The sequence below is a fragment of the Phyllobates terribilis genome, unplaced genomic scaffold (assembly GCF_046119375.1).
Source record: "Phyllobates terribilis strain yellow unplaced genomic scaffold, ASM4611937v1 Scaffold_12__6_contigs__length_324123572, whole genome shotgun sequence".
Classification (NCBI taxonomy): Eukaryota; Metazoa; Chordata; class Amphibia; order Anura; family Dendrobatidae; genus Phyllobates; species Phyllobates terribilis.
This window is the reverse complement of record NW_027362772.1, coordinates 229,994,945-230,016,798: the sequence shown is the minus strand read 5'-3', so window position 1 is coordinate 230,016,798 and position 21,854 is coordinate 229,994,945. Positions and strand designations below refer to the sequence as shown.

The 21,854-nt window shown below is 40.6% G+C and overlaps 1 protein-coding gene across 2 annotated transcripts in view; it reads left to right on the top strand.

Annotated features, from left to right (window-relative positions):
- The window catches only part of LOC141172452 (espin-like), a 343,391-nt gene that overhangs the window by 246,698 nt on the left and 74,839 nt on the right, over positions 1–21,854 (top strand). For both annotated transcript variants that reach the window (XM_073656689.1, XM_073656688.1), the window contains exons 8-9: positions 17,041–17,205; positions 17,794–17,986. In XM_073656689.1, the coding sequence (XP_073512790.1) occupies positions 17,041–17,205; positions 17,794–17,986 (358 nt within the window). The remainder of the gene's footprint in view (positions 1–17,040; positions 17,206–17,793; positions 17,987–21,854) is intronic.

Sequence of the window (21,854 nt, the reverse complement as noted above, 5' to 3'; positions counted from 1 at the left end):
TGGTGGACGGTGTCACCTGTCGCAGATGTAGCAGTGCTGAAATTGTCCTTTATGTGTTTTGTTTGTGCATTGTTATAAGTCCTCATCCTATATGGAGAATCACAGATAACTACATCTTCTTCCTCTGCACTTGCGTCTTTGGTTTTCGTAGCTTTTCGCTGCCTTTACTTTCCTCCCCTGTCACAGTATTGGCCTTGTGCAGCTATTCACTACATCCTCCTTGATCTTCGCTTCCCCAGAAACAAAGGCTTCCTTTTCCTCGCTCTGCATATTTCATTAATCGGATATTTGTCTTTCATTTTAACCCTTTCGGCCGCCATCAGCTCTTCAGTCGCGTGTTCAGATAAACTCTGCGTACTTTGCGTATATAATGGGGAAGGTCGGGGTGGAGATTTCCCTGTTCGTATTGGACTGGAAAGTGGCCACAGTCCATCTGATACACCCTACATCCAAAGCTGGAGTTGTCACACGTAGCAGAGCTGAGTTTGTCATTCTCCTGAACTCTGAATATTAAAAAAACCTACCCAGCGACTAATCCCATATGGTGCACGCACTCAGCTCTGCTACATCTGCACGTTACAGTATACCTGTTCTGCACTGTTGTGCGGTTTTTGCATGGCACGGTAAAATCCCCCTCCCTCTGATTGGCTGCAGTGCCGCGAGTGATGTCATGTCAGCGAGATCCCATAGGTTGGGGTTTAAGTAATTCATTAGAGAGTTAATGTAATTTGAGAGGTTGGATTGAGTGAAACAGGTGTGCTGTGCAGAGGTGTCATGTAACTTGTCACAGGCGGACAGGTATATTCGTGACTGCGAGCCAAAGAAGACACAAAGGTAAGATCTTTTTTTTTTTATTTTATTTTATCATTGTTTTTCCTTTATTTCTGCTTATTATTTTCTGCTCTTCTGTTCATACTTTTCTTGATGCGCAGTTTCCCAAGTTAAATATTAACTTTGTCTTTTGCACGATACGTCTATACCTGGCTCAGGGAGCTTGGCTCATTTTTGGAGATTTTTAGTAAATTTTGAGCATTTAATACAATGTATATTAGCCGATAATTCTTCATAGCATTTGTATTGATTTTGAAGTGCAGCATTTTCAATTGATAATGACAAAATACATAATTGTTGTCTGTCCGGTGCCGTATTTGTATTTTTTTTTTTTACAAAAAAAAAAATATATATATTTTTTAATTAATATATTCAATTCAAACCGCCTAATAATCCTTATTGAGAAAGAGTGTATAATATAGGCCAAACATATATTTTTTATTCTATTGCATAAGTTTATTTTTAATATTTTTCATTTTATCATTAACCAGTAATATTTTGTGAGGATTTCACAAATGTTATGGTGATGGGTTTGATAAAAAAATATGGATTATTTAGAAGTAATTGCATATTTCCAGCATAGCATTTGTACATAAATGATATTTTATATATTTCTATTGTGACTTGTTATATAACTAGATTATTAGTGAATGGAAATATTTTGGGATTGCTGTGCAAATCTTAAGGACACAACTATTACGGTATCTTTTTTTTCTAGAACATTTGTGTCTTTTGGATATTGTTTTATGCGATAAAAAAAAGTTTTTGATCATTAGAATTTATGGAAAAGTGGAGAACTTTAGCCACAATGTATCATTGTAATGCTTAAAATGTGCTGAAAATCACATTTCTACTGTTTTATGAATTTCTAAACGTCTTTAATTGTATGATAATTTGAAGATAATAGCTTTGTGGCAGGTATTGGACATGATATGATTTGCTATAAAAAAATTCCCCCTTTGAAATCTCATCGTTCTGTAATATATGTGGGATTTTTTGAAAATTCCATTCCCTCCCATGCTACATTTGCCTTGTCTGAATGAGGTCTAATACTCAATAGCATCCTCATAATACGCCTTAGGGTAGGGCCACACAAACATTTTCTCCACATCCGAGAAAAATGGTGAGATTATTTTGAAAAGAGTGGCATCAGTTTTTTCTAAGACTTGGAGAGAAAAAAAACTTAAAAAGTTTCTCCTCCTTCTCCATTCTGACAGTCCGTGAAAATCAGACCGCACTCCGATGTCAGCGGATGACTCGATTTTTTTCATGGGTCTATAAACTTGCATTGCCGATTTTAATCCGACCGTCTCTGATTGTTTTCGTGAATCACTCGATCCGTGGAAAAAAACGGACATGTGCACAACCCCATAGAATATCATAGTTACGAGTGCTATCTGTGAAGACCATGGATAGCACTCGTCGGATAAAATCAGATGTGTGGATGAGCCCTTATTGTGACTTTCTAGAGCCCAGATCAGGGTTCACATACTTAATATACATAATAATTTATAAATGAATACTATTGAAAGCTAGCCACTGTTGTATAGATTCGATATGGCTGTGGGCTAAATTGAGTATCCTTTCGAATTGGACTCATTTTATTAAGGCTATGGGAATTGGACCTTGCTGGATGGCCCAATGATGTTTGGGTGAAGGATGGGTGATGCATGGCATTCCTGGAAAGAGATGACCAGTGCCTCCAATGGTTTGAAATGCTCCCATAGGATTGACTTGACGATGGAAAGGGGTAATCAATAGTATTGAGGGTGGATAAATGTCTCACAATTCATGAATGTCAATTCGCTGTCTCGGTTTCACTCATCCGACATCCATTATCCAAGTATGGACTGTGATGTCCAGACTGGCCGTGGGTCTCCTGGGCTAAGTCCAACAGTTACATAGATGCTTATGAGGTTAGGAGTCAAGATGTTTGGGTCAGGAGTCCCACGGTCAGTCCGGACCGTACACAAACTACGAAAGTCGAATGTGTGGAATTGGCCTTGTGCTGCGTCAGATTTCCTCAAAACCATATTGATTGGGAAGATCTTTGCATAATATACTGATGCAGGGAAGGGAGCATATATATGAGCCCACTCCAGCCCTACCGAAGTTAGACAGATGACTGAATGGTGTCCTTAGGCCTAGTCCTACCCACAGGCTCAGTGCTGCATAATCCTGTGATTTGACATACTACACGGTTCACTGCTGCATCATAGGCTACAATAGTTTCCTAACTAATGGTTTGCCATCTTTCTCAGTAGCTTGAATCCAAGGGTTAACGTTTCTCCTTGTAGAGAGTGACATATCAAGCCTGACATGCCAAGGTGAGGAGACTTTTAAGCCGCAATGCTCCTCTGGGAAAAATGCAAATTGTCCCTTCAGAGAGGAAGAGAACTAGAACTCTAGTGCCACCTATAGGAAGTAGCAATCCTAGAAGTCAATATCGACTCTCTAACTAGCCTTGACTTAGGATAAAAGCCAAAACCAAAATCTCAATTTGCAGATATTATGTTTCAGAGTACTGCCCCTCGTCAGTGCAAAGTGTGAGATCTGGTTTGATAAGCTTGAAGGAATCTTTACACATTTCTCAAGATGCCTCATTATTAGGAGTGTAACCGTAGTGGGTGCGGGGTTTGCAGATTTCCCAAGAACATGAAGGTTTGAGAGCCTAAAAGATCCCTGTGGACGACATGAGAAGACCAATACAGTTACAGATCCGTGATACTTGGGGGCCATATCGAACATTTATTCATTGCAGCTCACAAATTTCAAATTATGCCACTGCTCATTGGAGCACCTGAATGGAGCTGAAGGCGATATCATATACAGTCTATAATCAAGGTTGGCACTGTTTTTAGAAGTCAGTAGACATGTTTTTCTAATCTCCTACAACCTTCTAAGTTTTCCTTTGCTATTTCCGGGTGACAACCAATAAATGATAAACTTTCACAGACAACTGATGGGAAAATCTACAATTATGAATACATCCATGTACTGTGTGATAGATCCCTGGCAGCATTACTAGGCAGATCCTACATATATATGCTTGACTTGGGAATGCTGAGTTTAAAGGGAAGGATCCTGTGTTCAGGATCCTCGTCTTTTGGCCATAAAATGGTTACAAAGAGTATCTCTCTGGAGGACTTGCCCTGTCTTGCCTTACACAGACAATTTACAAAGTTGACTAGTAATACTAGATTTCACCAGTGGCGGTGCTGCAGGGAAATGTAACACTTGTTTAGAGATTTCCTTACAGATAACAGAAGATCTCTGGAGATACCAGAAGGGCAACCATTTGTGATCAGCTTATTTTCCAGGAAGGAAAAAAAAGGGAATATCCAAAGTAGATATATACTGTAGTTGCTTCTATCTAGCTTTCTCAGAAACAGATACAAATAGACTATGGTCCCTATTCATCGAGATTTGTGATTTGCTCACCAGTCTTGATGAAGGAGCATGGTGGAGTTAGACACTCCTAATTCATTAAAAGGTGCTCACCTCTTCATGAATCTGAAACGTTGGACAAGTAACGTGCGCTTCCGTGCTCTACGCCAGAAATCTTACGCCAGTTAGGGACTGGAGTGAGATTTCTGGTGTATGGAAAGCCACAGCTCGTCTAATTCATGCCCCCACTGTGCTTCCGTCCCATCTCAGCTTCTGCTTGGCAGTGCTGGAAGAAACTGACGTGAAAACGCCAAAAGTCACAAAATTTTGGTGCAACTCTGAGTGACTTTTCAAAGCCTTTACGACACGTTTTTCACTTAGAAGCTTTGATGAAGTGGACCACTATATTTATAGGCTCATTGACATATATGTAGACTTACAGTCGTAGCCAAAAGTTTTGGAACCGACACAAATTTTGGATCTCAAAAAGTTTGCTACTTCTGTGTTATTCACTTCTTTGATCTTTTAGTCAAATGTTTCTGTCTTTACTGAAGTACAGTTGTCAGCATTTCATAAGTTGTTAAACTTATTGAGAAATACATCAAGTTTATGTAAAGAGTGGACCTTTATTTTTCAAGACTTCTGCCCTTCTTCCCGGCAGCTGGATATCAGCTTCTGGACCAAATCCTGACTGATGACAATCCATTTTTGTCTAATCAGTGATTGTAGTTTATCACAATTTTTGTGTTTTTGTTTGTCCACTCACTTTTTGAGATTACCTCAGGTTCTCAATGAAGCCCAAAATTTCAATGTTTTGCTCACTGAGCCACTTAGTTATTACTTTTGCCTTTTGACATGGTCTCCATCATGCTGGAAAAAGCATTGTTCATCATGAAATTGGTACTGGATTTTTGAGAGAAGTTGCTCTTAGAAGATATCATTCTTTATTCTTGGCAGTGTTTTTAGGCAAAATTGTGAGTCCACTCTCTTGGGTGAAATGCAACTCCACACATGAATGATCTCAAAGGACTCATGGTAGCACTCACCTTTTCTGCTTTGAACAATCATTTTTCTGCATGTCCCAAACAATCTGAACAGGGCTTCATAAGAGAAAATAACTACTCCAGTCCTTTGCGGTCCAATCCCAGTACTTCCTGTAGAATGTCAGTCTGTCTTTGATGTTTTTCTTGGAGAAAGGTGGCTTCTTTGATGCCCTTCATGACACCAGCCCTAAGTCTAAAAGCCTTCGCCTCACTGTGTGTGCAGATGCACTGGGACCTGCCTGCTGCGTTTCCTGAGCAAGCTCTGCACTGATGTTGAACTGATCCCATAGCTGAATCCTCTTTAGGAGTTGATCTGAGACTTGCTGCACTTTCTTAGGTGTCCTGAAGCCTTCTTCACAGCCTTTGATCTCTTTGAATTTCTTGATGATCCAATAAATGGTTGATTTAGGGGAAATCTTACAAGTATCAATGTTCTTGCCTGTAAAGCCCTTGTGATGCAAAGCAATGATGACTGTACGTGTTTCAACATGACAGAGTGCTATCAGCTGCCTTGTCCTTGTTAACACGTTCTCCTGAGCTAAAGAGATCACTGAAATGTATAGGTATATATAGACTTATTTTGGTGTTTGATGCTTTATGGCAAGTAACTCGCCACATTCATCACAACCAATACTGTCTTGTTAGCTCAATATATCCAACCCTGTCGTATCCATCCTGTCTTTCAGTTATGCTGCCGTCTTTACATACAAATCCCACAGACAACATCCACACAGTCATGTTTTTTAGTTTTTATATTATTTTGCAAATAACACTTCATCGTCATTGACTTGTCATTGGCTAATTAGTTGCACAATGTGGCACACAAATCTAACACGTTGATAAACTTAATGATAAAGCTCTTTGTCCAATAATCAGTCTTCTCATCTTAGCTTTGCCGATAAGCCAGCAAAATATGCAAAAAGTGGATTTTACATACTTGCCAGAAAAGTCTCATTTACTTAACTCAACAAATGGTTCAGCTTGGTATTTACTTAGAAAAACCTAATTATTGTATAGTTCACACACCTTCCTAAGCTGTTAACTGTCTCAGTGCTAAACTGGTGGGAGTTATACTAGTGCCCAGTACTACTTATAGCCAAAGGACCAACTTACCATATATACCAGACAGGGCCGGTTCCAGGTTTTCGTGGGCTCTGGGCGAAAGAGTCTCAGTGGGCCCCTTTAACACATACCACGATTCAAGATGCACAGATACGGTGGAGAAATATAGATATACAACACAGGGCCTCATCCTTCACATATGCACACATACACACAGTATGCAGACATGCATGCACACAGTACGCAGACATGCACACACACATGCACACAGTACGCAGACATGCACACACACATGCACGCAGTACGCAAACACACACACACAAGCACACAGTACGCAGACATGCACGCACACATGCACGCAGTACGCAAACATACACACACACAAGCACACAGTACGCAGACATGCACAGACACATGCACACAGTACGCAGACATACACACACATGCACACAGTATGCAGACATGCACACACACATGCACACAGTACGCAGACATGCACGCACACATGCACACAGTACGCAGACATGCACACACACATGCACACAGTACGCAGACATACACACACATGAACACAGTACGCAGACATGCACGCACACATGCACACAGTACGCAGACATGCACGCACACATGCACACCGTACGCAGACATGCATGCACACAGTACGCAGACATGCATGTACATATGTACTCAGACATGCACGCACACAGTACGCAGACATGCATACACACATGCACACAGTGCGCAGAAATACATGCACACATTCCGCAGACATGCACACAGTACGTAGAAATGCACGCACACAAGCATACAGTACGCTGACATGCACGCACACATGCATACAGTACGCACACATGCACGCACACATGCATACAGTACGCAGACATGCATGCACACAGTACTCAGACATGCACACACACGCACACAGTACTCAGACATGCACACAATACTCAGACATGCACACACAGCACACAGTACGCAGACATGCACGCACACACAGTACGCAGACATTCACGCACACATGCACACAGTACGCAAGCACAATTAAAGGTGTAGTGATGCCCCTACCACGTCTTTACTATCAGACACAGCCACACAGCGCACTGCACGTGGCCATGTCTTGCGGAGTGCCCGCAATCAAGCAGCACCAGCGGTCCTGCACAGATGCCAGGGAAGCGGCACGGGCCCCGGCAGCGAGTGGGCCCTTCTGATGGTCCAGGGCCCCGGCACTTGCCCGTGTGCGCCCGGTGCTTACGCCGGCCCTGATACCAGACCTGACTGAGACAGCTGAAGGGTTGAAAGCAGTGGTCCAGGAGTCGCACTATGAGGCCTCACTCCGTTCTGACGTCACCGCTATGAGTGGTGAATATTGTGGAGAAGGAGGGAGCCACTGGCTCCTTCTTCCACCATCCAGCATGTGCGACTGAGACAGCAGGCGCGATGACTTCACTACATCACGTGTGCTGTGCAGAGCGTCATTGCACACAGCGTAGACCGGAGCAGAGTGCTGGGAGAGTGGGGGCTCATAATATATATAAGTTGGCTGTGTGGGGGCTCATGCTGTGTATAGGGGACTATGTGGGGGCTCATACTATATACAGTATATAGGTTGGCTTTTTGGAGGCTCATACTGTATATAGGGGGCCTCATACTGTATACAGGGGAGCAGTGTGTTGATTCATACCATACTGTATATTAGGGACTGTGTGGAGGCTCCTGCTGTGTATAGGGGACTGTGGGGACTTATACTGTATATAGGGAGATGTTAACATAGTTAATTCTGCTGAATGTTAAGTAATACAATTAATATTAATATAAAATAATTATAATTTAGTAAATTAATATTGAGCAGAATTAATTTCAGCCTTTTGTTTCAGCCCTCCACATCAATCACGGTCTCTCATGTGGCCCATCAGGAAAATTAAAATTAATTGCCCACCCCTGATATACATAGTTATTGCATTAACCTCGGTTTTTGAAGTACATTTCCACCTCAGAAAATTACCGGTAATTTTATATTGCATGGCCATAAGTATTTGGACATCCCCTATAATTAGTCATTTAGCCATGTTCGCTCCACCCATTGACGGAAGTTGCATGAAATCCAACGTTGTGCCATTCAGTCTCCATAGACAGGAATGAGCAGGAATGGGGGCTTTTAATTCGACATTGCACAGTAGTAGCTGAGTGCAGGGGCGTAGCTTTATGGGGTGCTGAAGTAGCAGTCGCACCTGCCCCTTTGCCACATAAGAAGACGCTATTATTACAAAGGGCACATGGTTGTTTGTGGACTTTTTGCAGATATTTCTTTGAGATCCTGGACCGACAAAATATATGTTCTCTAAGTGATGGGTGCAGGAGGGCAGTGCCAAAAACCTTGCCTTGGATACAGGGCTGCACACTGAATTGCTTCCACATGAGAAGTAAAGCCAAGGTACATCTCTGGACATTGTCATGGGATGAAGACTTTCCGATGAGTGAGTTCACCCAATTTTAGCTCTATTAGATCTTACATAGTGAATTAGAAGTTATTATGAACAAGACCAATAAAAACTCAGCTGCCGATCTGAAAAGCTCACCAAACAGGACGGGCTACCCAATGTAGAAGGGTGTAGTGTGTGATACATGTGCTCTTGGTTATAACACTCATTAAATGTTCCTGGAAGCAACGGGAGTGCGAAAGCCGGGTTTTTATGGCAGAAATAAGCCTGAGATTATTATGTGAAGTTGCAAGCATCGGATAGAGCGGTGTAAATCCCCTGCTACTGGACTATGGACCGATGGAAACCTGTTTTGTCCATGACGCCACAAATCTAAGTAAAAAATTGAGCATTGATCTATATTAAGCCATGTCAGGAGCAGAGATATCATTGGTGCAACCTATGAGGTTGCACGGGGGCCCAAGAGGTAAGAGGACCAATTTCCACCACCAATTGTGCATTATGAGGAGCTCTTGGACTTCAAAGGGCCCATATATTGTTTTTTGCAAAGGGGCCTCTTCTGTCTGTGTCTTCCAGAAAGCCATGCACATACCTACTTACTTTCTTTCCATCAGAGGTTTATGGATATTTTTATGGCAAGAATTGACCAGTCTACATCCAATATGGACTCTTATTTGGGTTCATGGCCCTGACTGTTTGTCATCTAGATCCTATACCAAGGTTGCCAACCGTCCACAAATTCCTTGGCAGTCCACTTTTTTTCCCTGTCCGTAAAAAAATTGCTGCGTCCTTGATTTTTTAGAAGGTGGAGAAACATTTATAAATTATTATTATGACTGTAATTATCATCCATTTCCAGTGAATTCAACTGATGTCTTCATATAAAAATTATGGGCTGTAGACATGTATCACTTAAAATCTTAATGATTTATTATGGTTTCATGCCGTCTCTGTAAAAAATATTGACTGTCCGTTATTTTTTTTATACGCTGTCCAGAAAAAATTAAAAAATCAAGTTGGCAACCCTGTCTGATACGTGATGTCTCAAGTTATAACTATGAAGACGTGATTTGTTCACAGCAGATAACATACGGGACTTTCTGGCATCCATTCTTGTCGTTCCACCTATTACAGGCAATCTTATCAATAATTATTGATTTACCAGGGAACTCTCTGGTCATCATGCTAACATAGTTAAGCAAGAGTGAAGAAAAGGAGAATTATGTCTTAATATGACAGTAAAAAAAATATTAAAGGTTCTTGAAGCCTCTTGAAACTCTATTATTGGGCCCCACTGCGGTCCACAATGTTATGTGAAATCATGAGCAAGATCATTTTTCTTCTTATTACATTTTCATTATTATAATGAGATCCTGGGATGGAAGTAAAATTATTTTAATTTATGATGATGGATGATACCTATATAATCAATTCCTCACTGTGTGCAATATTTTAGGAGTTTTTGTGCTCCTCATGTCTTCATATGAACTACCTAAAGGGTTACACGTTTCTTCTTGTTACTGATTTCCAAAAACGTACTGGTAACTTAATACCTTCCCAATAAGTTACAGGTGCATCTCACAAAATTAGAATATCATCAAAAAGTTAATTTATTTCAGTTCTTCAATACAAAAAGTTAAACTCCTATATTATATAGAGTCATTACACACAGAGGGATCTATTTCAAGTGTTTATTTTCTGTTAATGTTGATGATTATGACTTACAGCCAATGAAAACACAAAAGTCATTATCTCAGTAAATTAGAATACTTTATAACAACGGCTTGAAAAATAATTTTAAAATCCGAAATGTTGGCCTACTGAAATGTATGTTCAGTAAATGCACTCAATACTTGGTCATGGCTCCTTTTGCATCAATTACTGCATCAATGCGGCGTGGCATGGAGGCGATCAGCCTGTGGCACTGCTGAGCTGTTATGGAAGCCCAGGTTGCTTTGATAGCAGCCTTCAGCTCGTCTGCATTGTTGGGTCTGGTGTCTCTCATCTTCCTCTTGACAATACCCCATAGATTCTCTATAATAGATTGTCTATGGGGTTAAGGTCAGGCGAGTTTGCTGGCCAATCAAGCACAGTGATACTGTTGTTTGTAAACCAGGTATTGGTACTTTTGACAGTGTGAACAGGGGCCAAGTCCTGCTGGAGAGTGACATTTCCATTTCCAAAAAGCTTGTCGGCAGAGGGAAGCATGAAGTGCTCTAAAATTTCCTGGTAGATGGCTGCGCTGACTTTGGTCTTGATAAAACACAGTGGACCTGCACCAGCAGATGACATGGCTCCCCAAACCATCACTGATTGTGGAGACTTCACACTAGACCTCAAGCTGCTTGGATTGTGGCTTCTCCATTCTTCCTCCAGACTCTGGGACCTTGTGGAGTGTGTCAATGACTGCCTTCTGGATATCTGTCAAGTCAGCAGTCTTCCCCATGGTTGTGGATCCTACTGAAACAGACTAAGGGACCCTTTTAAACGCCGAGGAAGCCTTTGCAGGTGTTTTTTGTTAATTATTCTAATTTACTGAGATAATGAGTTTAGTGTTTTCATTGGCTGTAAGCCATAATCATCAATATTAACAGAAATAAACACTTGAAATAGATACCTCTGTGTGTAATGACTTTATATAATATATGAGTTTCACTTTTTGATGATATTCTAATTTAGTGAGATGCACCTGTATTTAGTTTGTTTCTTTGGAGGACTCAGCCCATAGATTTGAATAGAAACTGTGTAATGCTTTACTGCTCCTTTGGAGGCGCTGCATGACAATTGAACACTTTGTTCCAGCTTCTTACACAGATTACATCTGAAAGCTGTGGCTATGGGCAAAGTAGTAGGACACCTCTGATTATTGTATTGTTTGCAAACCTTTCAATAACTGTAGGGTCTCATTTCCATATATTTGGCCATCTATTGTTTTTTTCTCTATGATATAGTAGTAAAACACCAGAGGGAAATTGATACCAGTATAGCTGATCTCATTGGTCCTATATCATGAACAAAAAACATTACATGTATTGTTTTTCCCAGAGCTGCGGAGTCGGTAAGCCAAACCACCGACTCCGACTCCTCAATTTCCCTGACTTCCGACTCCAACTCTGACTCCACAGCATGGCCTCACTACTCAGCATGCACGTAAAGTGCAGCACAGATTCATCTCAACTAAAAGCCGAGATCCTTAGATCAGGAACAGAACAGACATTTATAGGACATTTCATAATTTCGCCAAATTCTTATGAAAACATTTACTGCACATCCTGCATTGTACTACTGTTCCAATTTATTATATATTTTAGGAGTCTGTCCATTTTATACCGACTCGAACTCCGACTCCACAAAAATGGACACTGACTCCAACTCCTCAATTTCCCTGACTTCCGACTCCACGACTCCAACTCTACCGCCCTGCCTCACTACTGAGCGTGTACATAAAGTGCATGACAGATTCATCTCAACTAAAAGATCCTTAGATCAGCCGAGATCCTTAGATCAGGAACAGAACAGACATTTATAGGACATTTCATAACTTTTCCAAATTCTTATCAAAACATTTACAGCACATCCTGCATTGAACTACTGTACCCAATTTATTATATATTGTTGGAGTTGGTCCATTTTATACCGACTCCGACTCCACAGCCCTGGTTTTTCCAGTCAGTTATGGATGCACAACTAGTGCCCAACTTTGTCATCAGTTGTATCCAGTTTAGGTAGACGTAAAGCATATTGGCTGGACACAACTAATATATGGAAGCCCAGCCTAGGTTGACTTAGGAGCATAAAGATATGTACAGGCAGTCTGGGTGCAATGTGGAAATCTAATCCTATGGATGACAAACCAATTTCTGGAATCATTGATGGATTTAAGTAACTGAAATTTGATGATACACACAACTATAGTGGTTTTGCATTCCTAAATGGTTTATTGCGGGCAGCACGTTGGCTCAGTGGTTAGCACTGTAGCATTGTAGCGCTGGGGTCCTGGGTTCAAATCCCACCAAGGACAACATCTGCAAGTATGTATGTTCTCCCCATGTTTGCGTGGGCTTCCTCTGGTTTCCTCCCACACTCCAAAGACATAGAATCATAGAATGGTAGAGTTGGAAGGGACCTCCTGGGTCATCTGGTCCAACCCCCTGCTCAAAACAGGATTCACTAGATCATCTCAGACAGATGTCTGTCCAGCCTCTGTTTGAAGACGTCCATTGAAGGGGAACTCACCACCTCTCGTGGCAGCCTGTTCCACTCATTAATCACCCTAACTGTCAAAAAGTTTTTTCTAATATCTAATCTGTGTCTCCTCCCATTTAGTTTCATCCCATTGCTTCTAGTCTTTCCTTGTGCAAATGAGAATAAAGATGATCCTTCTACAATGTGACAGCCCTTGACATATTTGTAGACAGCTATTAAGTCTCCTCTCAGTCTTCTTTTTTGCAAGCTAAACATTCCCAAATCCTGCAACCGTTCCTCATAGGACATGGTTTGCAGACCAGTCACCATTCTGGTCGCTCTTCTCTGAACTTGCTCCAGTTTGTCTATGTCTTTTTTAAAATGTGGTGCCCAAAACTGTACACAGTATTCCAGATGAGGTCTGACCAAAGAGGAGTAAAGACCGATAATGACTTCACGTGATCTAGACTGTATGCTTCTGTTAATACATCCCAGAATTGTATTTGCCTTTTTTGCTGCTGCATCACACTGTTGACTCATGTTCAGTCTATGATCTATTAGTATACCTAAGTCTTTTTCACATGTACTGTTGCTTAGCTCTATTCCTCCCATTCTGTATATGCTTTTTTCATTTTTATTGCCCAGATGTAGTACTTTGCATTTTTCCCTGTTAAAAACCATTCTGTTGGTTGCTGCCCACTGCTCCAGTTTATTTAGGTCTTTTTGAATCCTCTCTCTCTCTTCTCTAGTATTAGCTATCCCTCCTAGCTTTGTGTCATTAGCAAATTTAATCAGTTTACCCTCAATTCCTTCATCTAAATCATTGATAAAGATGTTGAACAATACAGGTCCCAGGACGGAGCCCTGTGGTACCCCACTTGAGACATTCATCCAGCTGGATGTGAAGCCATTTACAACCACCCTTTGAGTCCGATCACTAAGCCAGTTATGAATCCACCTAACAGTTGCCTGGTCCATTGCATACTTGGTCATTTTTTCAATAAGGATGGTGTGAGATACTTTGTCAAATGCTTTGCTGAAGTCAAAATATACTATATCTACAGCATTTCCCTGATCCACCCAGTCAGTGATTCTGTCATAGAAGGAAATTAAGTTAGTCTGACATGACTTGTTAGTTACAAACCCATGCTGACTCTGGTTAATCACTTCATTCTTATCCATGTACTTACATACATGTTGTTTAATAATTTGTTCAAAGATCTTTCCTGGTATAGAAGTCAGACTCACCGGCCTATAGTTCCCTGGGTCCACCTTCTTCCACTTTTTCAAGATAGGAACAACATTTGCTCTTCTCCAGTCTTCTGGGACTTCTCCTGTTCTCCAAGAATTTTCAAAGATTATGGAGAGTGGTTCTAAAATTTCTTCTACGATCTCCTTCAGTACTCTGGGGTGTAATTCATCTGGACCTGGAGACTTGAACTCATTTATGTTAGCTAAATATTCCCTCACAATCTTTCTGTTTACAGATAACTTGGATTCCTCTATTCCTTTAAAAGGACAGTGAAGATCAGTTGATGTTACATTTTCTTTCTGAGAGAAAACAGATGTAAAATAGGAATTAAAAAGTTCAGCCTTCTCAACATCCTCTCTTACCATTTCTCCATTTTCATCCTGTAAAAATCCTATAGCATCTTTGACTTTTCTTTTACTTTTTTATTGCTTTTGACATCTCTTGCAAGCCTTAATTCATTGTCAGCTTTAGCTAACCTGATACGTGCCCTGCAGGATCTGAAGACTGCATTATAATCTTCTTTAGATATGCCTCCCTCTTTCCATTTAATAAACATTTCTTTCTTTCTTTTTAGCATGTGTTTAAGTTCTGTGTTCATCCATCCTGGTTTCCTTAAATGCTTCCCATTCTTCCTACTTTTCGGGATTGTTAACGATTGTGCTTTGAGAATCTCATTTTTAAAAATTTCCCATCCTTCCTGGACATTTTTGTCCTTAAGGACATCCAGCCATTGGATCGCTCCTATTCTCTTTCTGAGTCTCTTAAAATCTGCCTTTCTAAAATCTAACCTTGAAGTTTGAGTCTTCACATGTCTTCCTCCTCTAGTTATCCAAAATTCTATAATAGCATGATCGCTGCCTCCTAGGGTCCCAGCCACCTTTACCTCCTCAACCATTTCCTCCCTGTTTATAAGGATTAGATCCAAAGTAGCAGATCCCCTTGTTTGCTCCCCTACCTTTTGGAAGATAAAGTTGTCAGCAAGAGAGGATAAGAATTTGCTTGACCTGTTAGTTTTACTTGAGAGAGATTCCCAACAAATGTCTGGATAGTTGAAATCTCCCATGACCACTACGTCATATTTTTTGGAGAACTTGGTCATTTGATACATAAAGAGTTCATCCATATCTTCAGCTTGCCCAGGTGGCCTGTAGTAAATGCCTACAATGGTGTCCTTTCCGTTGTTCTCTCCTTGTATTCTTACCCAAACAGTTTCCACAGAACTCCCAGTCTCTGAAGCTTCAATCTCTGTGCAGATATACGCTTTTCTAACATACAATGCAACACCTCCTCCTCGTTTATCAAGTCTGTTTCTTGCAAATAAGTTGTATCCTTTTAGCCTTTTATTCCAATCATGTGTATCGTCCCACCAAGTTTCAGTGATTCCAATGACATCATATTCCTTTTCCTGCATTAGTAGTTCCAATTCTCCTTGTTTGTTGCCCATGCTTTGTGCATTTGTATAAAAACATTTTAGTTTGTAATTGGTTTCTCTTCCTCCCATATTTTTATTGTTTAAATTGTTTTGTCTTTGTTCTTCCTTTCCACTTCCAGTAGCAGAGATCTCAATGGTATTTGTCAGCTGTATGGCTTTTTCTGGCCTTCCAAATACATGTTTTCCAGTCTTCGTAAGGTGCACCCCATCTCTAGCAAGTAGTCCATCGTATAGGTAATTCATTCCGTGATCCAGAAATCCAAATCCTTGTTGACGGCACCATCGACGTAGCCAGTTGTTCACCTGTAGAATCTTATTCCACCTCATTGTTCCATGGCCATCCACTGGGAGGATGGATGAGAAGACCACCTGCGCTCCCAATTCTTTCACTTTCTTGCCTAAGTCTTCAAAGTCACTGCAGATGGTTTCCAGGTCCTATCTTGCGGTGTCATTTGTCCCCACATGTATTAGCAGGAATGGGTAGTGATCTGTAGGTCTGAAGAGTCTTGATATCCTGTCAGACACATCTTTAATTTTTGCTCCTGGAAGACAGCACATTTCTCTTGAGGTTATGTCTGGTCTGCAGATAGCGGCCTCTGTTCCTCTTAACAGGGAATCCCCCATGACCACTACTCTCCGTTTTTTCTTCACAACATTCTTCTTTCTCCATCCAGGAGGATTCTGAGGGCTTACAAGGTTATTCATTGCTGGCAAAGTCTTATTTTGCCGTATTTCTTCATGGTTCTCCTGCGTGAGAGCCTGGTAGTGGTTCCTGAGCAGTATGGGTACTGACTGCCTCTCGATCCTCCTGCTTCTGTGGGTCACATGCTTCCATTCCTCTATTTCGTCAGGTGCAGTTCGAATTTCTTCTCTTTCTGAATCATGAAGAGATAATTCTGCTCTGTCTAAGAACTCTTCACCTTCCTTAATGATTTTCAAGGTAGTTAACCTCTCTTCTAGATTTCGCAACTTTTCCTCCAACAGGGACACAAGCTTGCATTTCTGGCATGTGAAGTTTGGCTTTTCCACTGGTAAGTCTGTGAACATGTAGCAGGATATGCAGCTCACCAAATGGCTCCTGGACTCTTCCATGTTCTTATTGTTTATGTTCTAAAAACAGTGAAAAAAGCTTAAAAAAAAGCTTCAAAATCGGCGCGCGGTTTACCGATGTCCTCTTTTCAGCTCCAACAGCCAAAATCCAATACATACTGATAGGGAGTCTAGATTGTGATTGGGACAGTGCCCATAACGTCTGACAATTGTCTGAATTGTAAAGCGCTGCAGAATATGTTGGCCCTATATAAATAAAAAGATTATTATTGCTGAGCATAAACTATATAGCTGGATGTGTTACGTTGTCTTACTTCTCTCCAGTCACACAAGCTCGTCAGCTTTCTCTTGATTTTACAGTTGACGTCCCGTGAAGGCAGTCCAGAAGGACTTCGGAGGGCTGACTCTTGCAGAAAGTCAAGAAACTTCAATAAAAAGCCCAGCACCGGCGATTACTATAAGTACATAGGGCAGAACACATCAGAAGCACCCTCGGACCATAGAAAGATGGCACACAGTGAGGAGGTACGTTGGTGAATAATTAGCATTTTTTAAAAAAAAAAACTTCTCATTGGAAAGTATTTGTTAAAAAATACCATCAAATGTTTTTGATTAATAGAAAGCAATGAAATGAGAAATGTGAATAGATATGAATGAAGCCCTCAGAATAGCTACATAATAACAGCGTGAGCTATGAAGAATCAATAGATCAAGTCATAAAAAAAAAAAAAATTGCATGAAAACATACAAGCAATAAGCACAAGGTTTAGTTATAGAAGGTGCTGAGGTTGCAATTGCACTTGGGCTCTGGAGCTTGAGAGGAGGCCAAATGCCAAAACACCATTCTGCATTGGAGCCCAGGAGGTTCAAGTTATACATCAGCAATAGCCGGTAGCTTTATATATATGGAAGGACCTGGTTTAATGCCCATTTTATGTCTTCAACAGTCCTGGACAATTAGGGGTAATTAATTTATTAGGTGGCTTTATAATCATATTTTTGGGGCCATTCAAAAATATTTTTTTTTATATTTTTGAATTACATGTGATTTAAAAATGTCTAAAGTATTCTGAGCTGTCGTGATTGATGTGTTTGATTCTCTCTTTGTCTAAGGGTTCTCTTCTCGCAAATGAAAGTGTGCACAATGGTAACGCCTCTGATAAAAAACCCATGGGGAATATACCACCACCTCCAATTCCCCCACCTCTTCCAGAAAACCTGTGTTACCCGCCGCCTCCACCTCCCCTGCCAACCGAGGCTTCCATCTCAAGGTCCATGCAGCGACGCTCCTCTAACTCCACAGGAAGTAAGTTTTGGATACAACATTTTCATTTCGAAGGCCGGTTGATGTTATAAAGTCAAAATTTCTGTAGATTCCAGATGATTTTAATCTTGTATACTTTGGAATATTATATTTAAGTAATTTGTTAATTCTGTATTTTGGAAAAAAAAACAATTAAAAAGCTGTGTACACCATCACAAAACCTTATTTTCTATTCCTTCACTCAATATCTATAAAATGAAAAATGAAGCAACTGTGCAGGAGGTCCACAGCAAAACTTTTCTACCGTTTTGTTTCTACAATGCTGTAGACTATGCATCTCCATGGTAACAGACAACAAACAAACTCTGTGTAGTCAGATCCTGCTGTCAAGTTCCCTTCTTTTTTTACATTTCTGTCTATCCTACTAATGTCCTACCAATATCGTACCAAGTAAGGGACAAATGCACTAAAGTACGACACTGCCCAACTGCAGCATCACAATAAACAGAATGTTTTCTCCTCCCTGTTATCATGGGGATGCAAAAGGACATAAGATAGTTCAACGTCAATTTTAACACCTTTACAAAAAAAGTTTAGACATTGAATAGTAAAGAAATTTTCAAAAATAGTATTACTATTGCAACTGCTTTTTCACCTTTTGTTCTGGGCTCAGTGTCGCCACCTATTGCATAATAACTGTTTATGTACTTCCAAGAAGAGCAAGAAGGACATGGCTACAATAATACTGCCCCCTAGGGAGAGACTATGGCTCTGCTTGGTGACTTTTAATTTCTGACTTAAGTTGATCCTTAAAGACACATCTTGCCTCTTTTTGGCTGATGTTTGATTATTAATCTCCGATTATTAATCTCCTCTGTGCTTCTTGTAATAACCTGATTTATTTCTTGCTTACTTGTCTCTTAATGGAGATTGTACCTTGTATTGGGTCTTATTGTCAGTGTAGTGTGGTCATAGAAAAAGTACTGTAGGATGTGGGAAGTTACAAGTTTAGCAAAGATTTGTTTAATGGAAATTTTATATAAAATGGAAACACATTCTAGAGTCAGGACCATTCATTTTCTGTACTATCTCTCTCTGTCCAAGAAAGGATCTGCTATCCTATTAAAGGGGTGGTCCGAAACTGATAATGATTTTCATCCTAAATGTCTATTTATCTTAATAATATAATAGTTTTTCTAATGTGGTTTAATTAAAAAGTCCCTACCGTTCCCTCTCTAACTACTTTATTTATTTTTATTTTACCTATTTTTATTTTGATGATGCTTTGTTTGAGAATCTCTAGTGCAGGCTGGGATACTCCAACATGATGTCATCAGGTACCTGAGGTTATGGTCACTGCCACAGCCTCTGTCCCCACCCTGAAACGAAGTGTCTGGTTGTCAATTCCGATGTATGCTCAGTACGAGTTTCCTTCTTACTGTGCAATATTCTTCCAAGTGCACAGTGACAGTGCCCTCCCTCGCTGGTTCTAATGAGAAGTCACTAGCCGGCAATAGAGTGCACTGTCAGCGCGCATTGTAAGGAGAGAACACGGCAAGCAAAAACAGCAAAGACCAGCCCCGCCCCTGAAACAGACGTCATTTTTGGGAGTGTGGCCGGTCTCTACTTGCCTTGTTCTCTCCTTACAATGTGCACTGACAGTGCGCTCTCTTGCCGGCTTGTGACTTCTCGTTAGTGCCAGCGAGGGAGTGCATTGTCATTGCGGATTGAAAAGAATATCGTACAGTGATAAGGGAGCTTGTATTGAGCATACATTGGAATTGACAGCCGACACATGCTCGGTACAGCAAGGACTAGTCCAGCCCTTGAAACGAACGTCACTGATGAACGCAGACTCTGCCCCACTCCTGTTTGAGTATCCCAACATGCACTAGGAATTCTGAAATGAAGCGTCATCAAAATGGAAATAGGTGAAAAAAAATAAAAATAAAGTAGTTTGATTAGAAAGGAAAGGGCAGAGACTTTTAAATGAAACCATATTATAAAAAACTATTAGATTATTAAAATAAATAGAGTGACATTTAGGATTAAAATCAATATAAGTTTCATATGACCCCTTTAAAGATGTTTATTGCTGTTAGTACCATATATATGATAAAGGGGCTTCCTCCTCCTAACAGCATGAAGAAACCTTTGCGATTGCAAGGGACTCCAGTTCCTGACACATTGCCATGCAGATCTACAGTCATATGAAAAAGTTTGGGCACCCCTATTAATCTTAAGCTTAATGTTTTATAAAAATTGGTGTTTTTGCAACAGCTATTTCAGTTTGATATATGTAATAACTGTTGGACACAGTAATGTTTCTGCCTTGAAATGAGGTTTATTGTACTAACAGAAAATGTGCAATCTGCATTCAAACAAAATTTGACAGGTGCATAAGTATGGGCACCCTTATCATTTTCTTGTTTTAAATACTCCTACCTACTTTTTACTGACTTACTAAAGCGCTTTTTTTGGTTTTGTAACCTCATTGAGCTTTGAACTTCATAGCCAGGTGTATGCAATCATGAGAAAAGCTACTTAAAGTGGCCTCTTGCAAGTTGTTCTCCTGTTTGAATCTCCTCTGAAGAGTGGCATCATGGCTCCTCAAAACAACTGTCAAATGATCTGTAAACAAAGATTATTAAACATAGTTGTTCAGGGGAAGGATACAAAAAGCTGTCTCAGCGATTTAACCTGTCAGTTTCCACTGTGAGGAACATAGTAAGGAAATGGAAGAACACAGGGACAGTTCTTGTTAAGGCCAGAAGTGGCAGGCCAAGAAAAACATCAGAAAGGCAGAGAAGAAGAATGGTGAGATCAGTCAAGGACAATCCTCAGACCACCTCCAGAGAGCTACAGCATCAACTTGCTGCAGATGGTGTCACTGTGCATCGGTCAACTATACAACGCACTTTGCACAAGGAGAAGCTGTATGGGAGAGTGATGCGAAAGAAGCCGTTTCTGCAAGCACGCCACAAACAGAGTCGGCTGAGGTATGCAAAAGCACATTTGGAGAAGCCAATTTCATTTTGGAAGAAGGTCCTGTGGACTGATGAAACCAAGATTGAGTTGTTTGGTCATACAAAAAGGCGTTATGCATGGCGGCAAAAAAACACAGCATTCCAAGAAAAACACTTGCTACCCACAGTAAAATTTGGTGGAGGTTCCATCATGCTTTGGGGCTGTGTGGCCAATGCCGGCACTGGGAATCTTGTTAAAGTTGAGGGACGAATGGATTCCACTCAGTATCAGCAGATTCTTGGCAATAATGTTCAAGAATCAGTGATAAAGTTGAATTTACACAGGGGATGGATCTTTCAGCAAGACAATGATCCAAAACACCGCTCCAAATCTACTCAGGCATTCATGCAGAGGAACAATTACAATGTTCTGGAATGGCCATCCCAGTCCCCAGACCTGAATATCATTGAACATCTGTGGGATCATTTGAAGAGGGCTGTCCATGCTCGGCGACCATCAAACTTAACAGAACTGGAATTGTTTCGTAAAGAGGAATGGTCAAAAATACCTTCATCCAGGATCCAGGAACTCATTAAAAGCTACAGGAAGCGACTAGAGGCTGTTATTTTTGCAAAAGGAGGATCTACTAAATATTAATGTCACTTTTCTGGTGAGGTGCCCATACTTATGCACCTGTCAAATTTTGTTTGAATGCAGATTGCACATTTTCTGTTGGTACAATAAACCTCATTTCAAGGCAGAAACATTACTGTGTCCAACAGTTATTACATATATCAAACTGAAATAGCTGCTGCAAAAACACCAATTTTTTTAAAACATTAAGCTTAAGATTAATAGGGGTGCCCAAACTTTTTCATATGACTGTATGTGACTGTGTCCCAGATCAGTGGATGGGGTTAATATGAGACCAGACACAGCCACA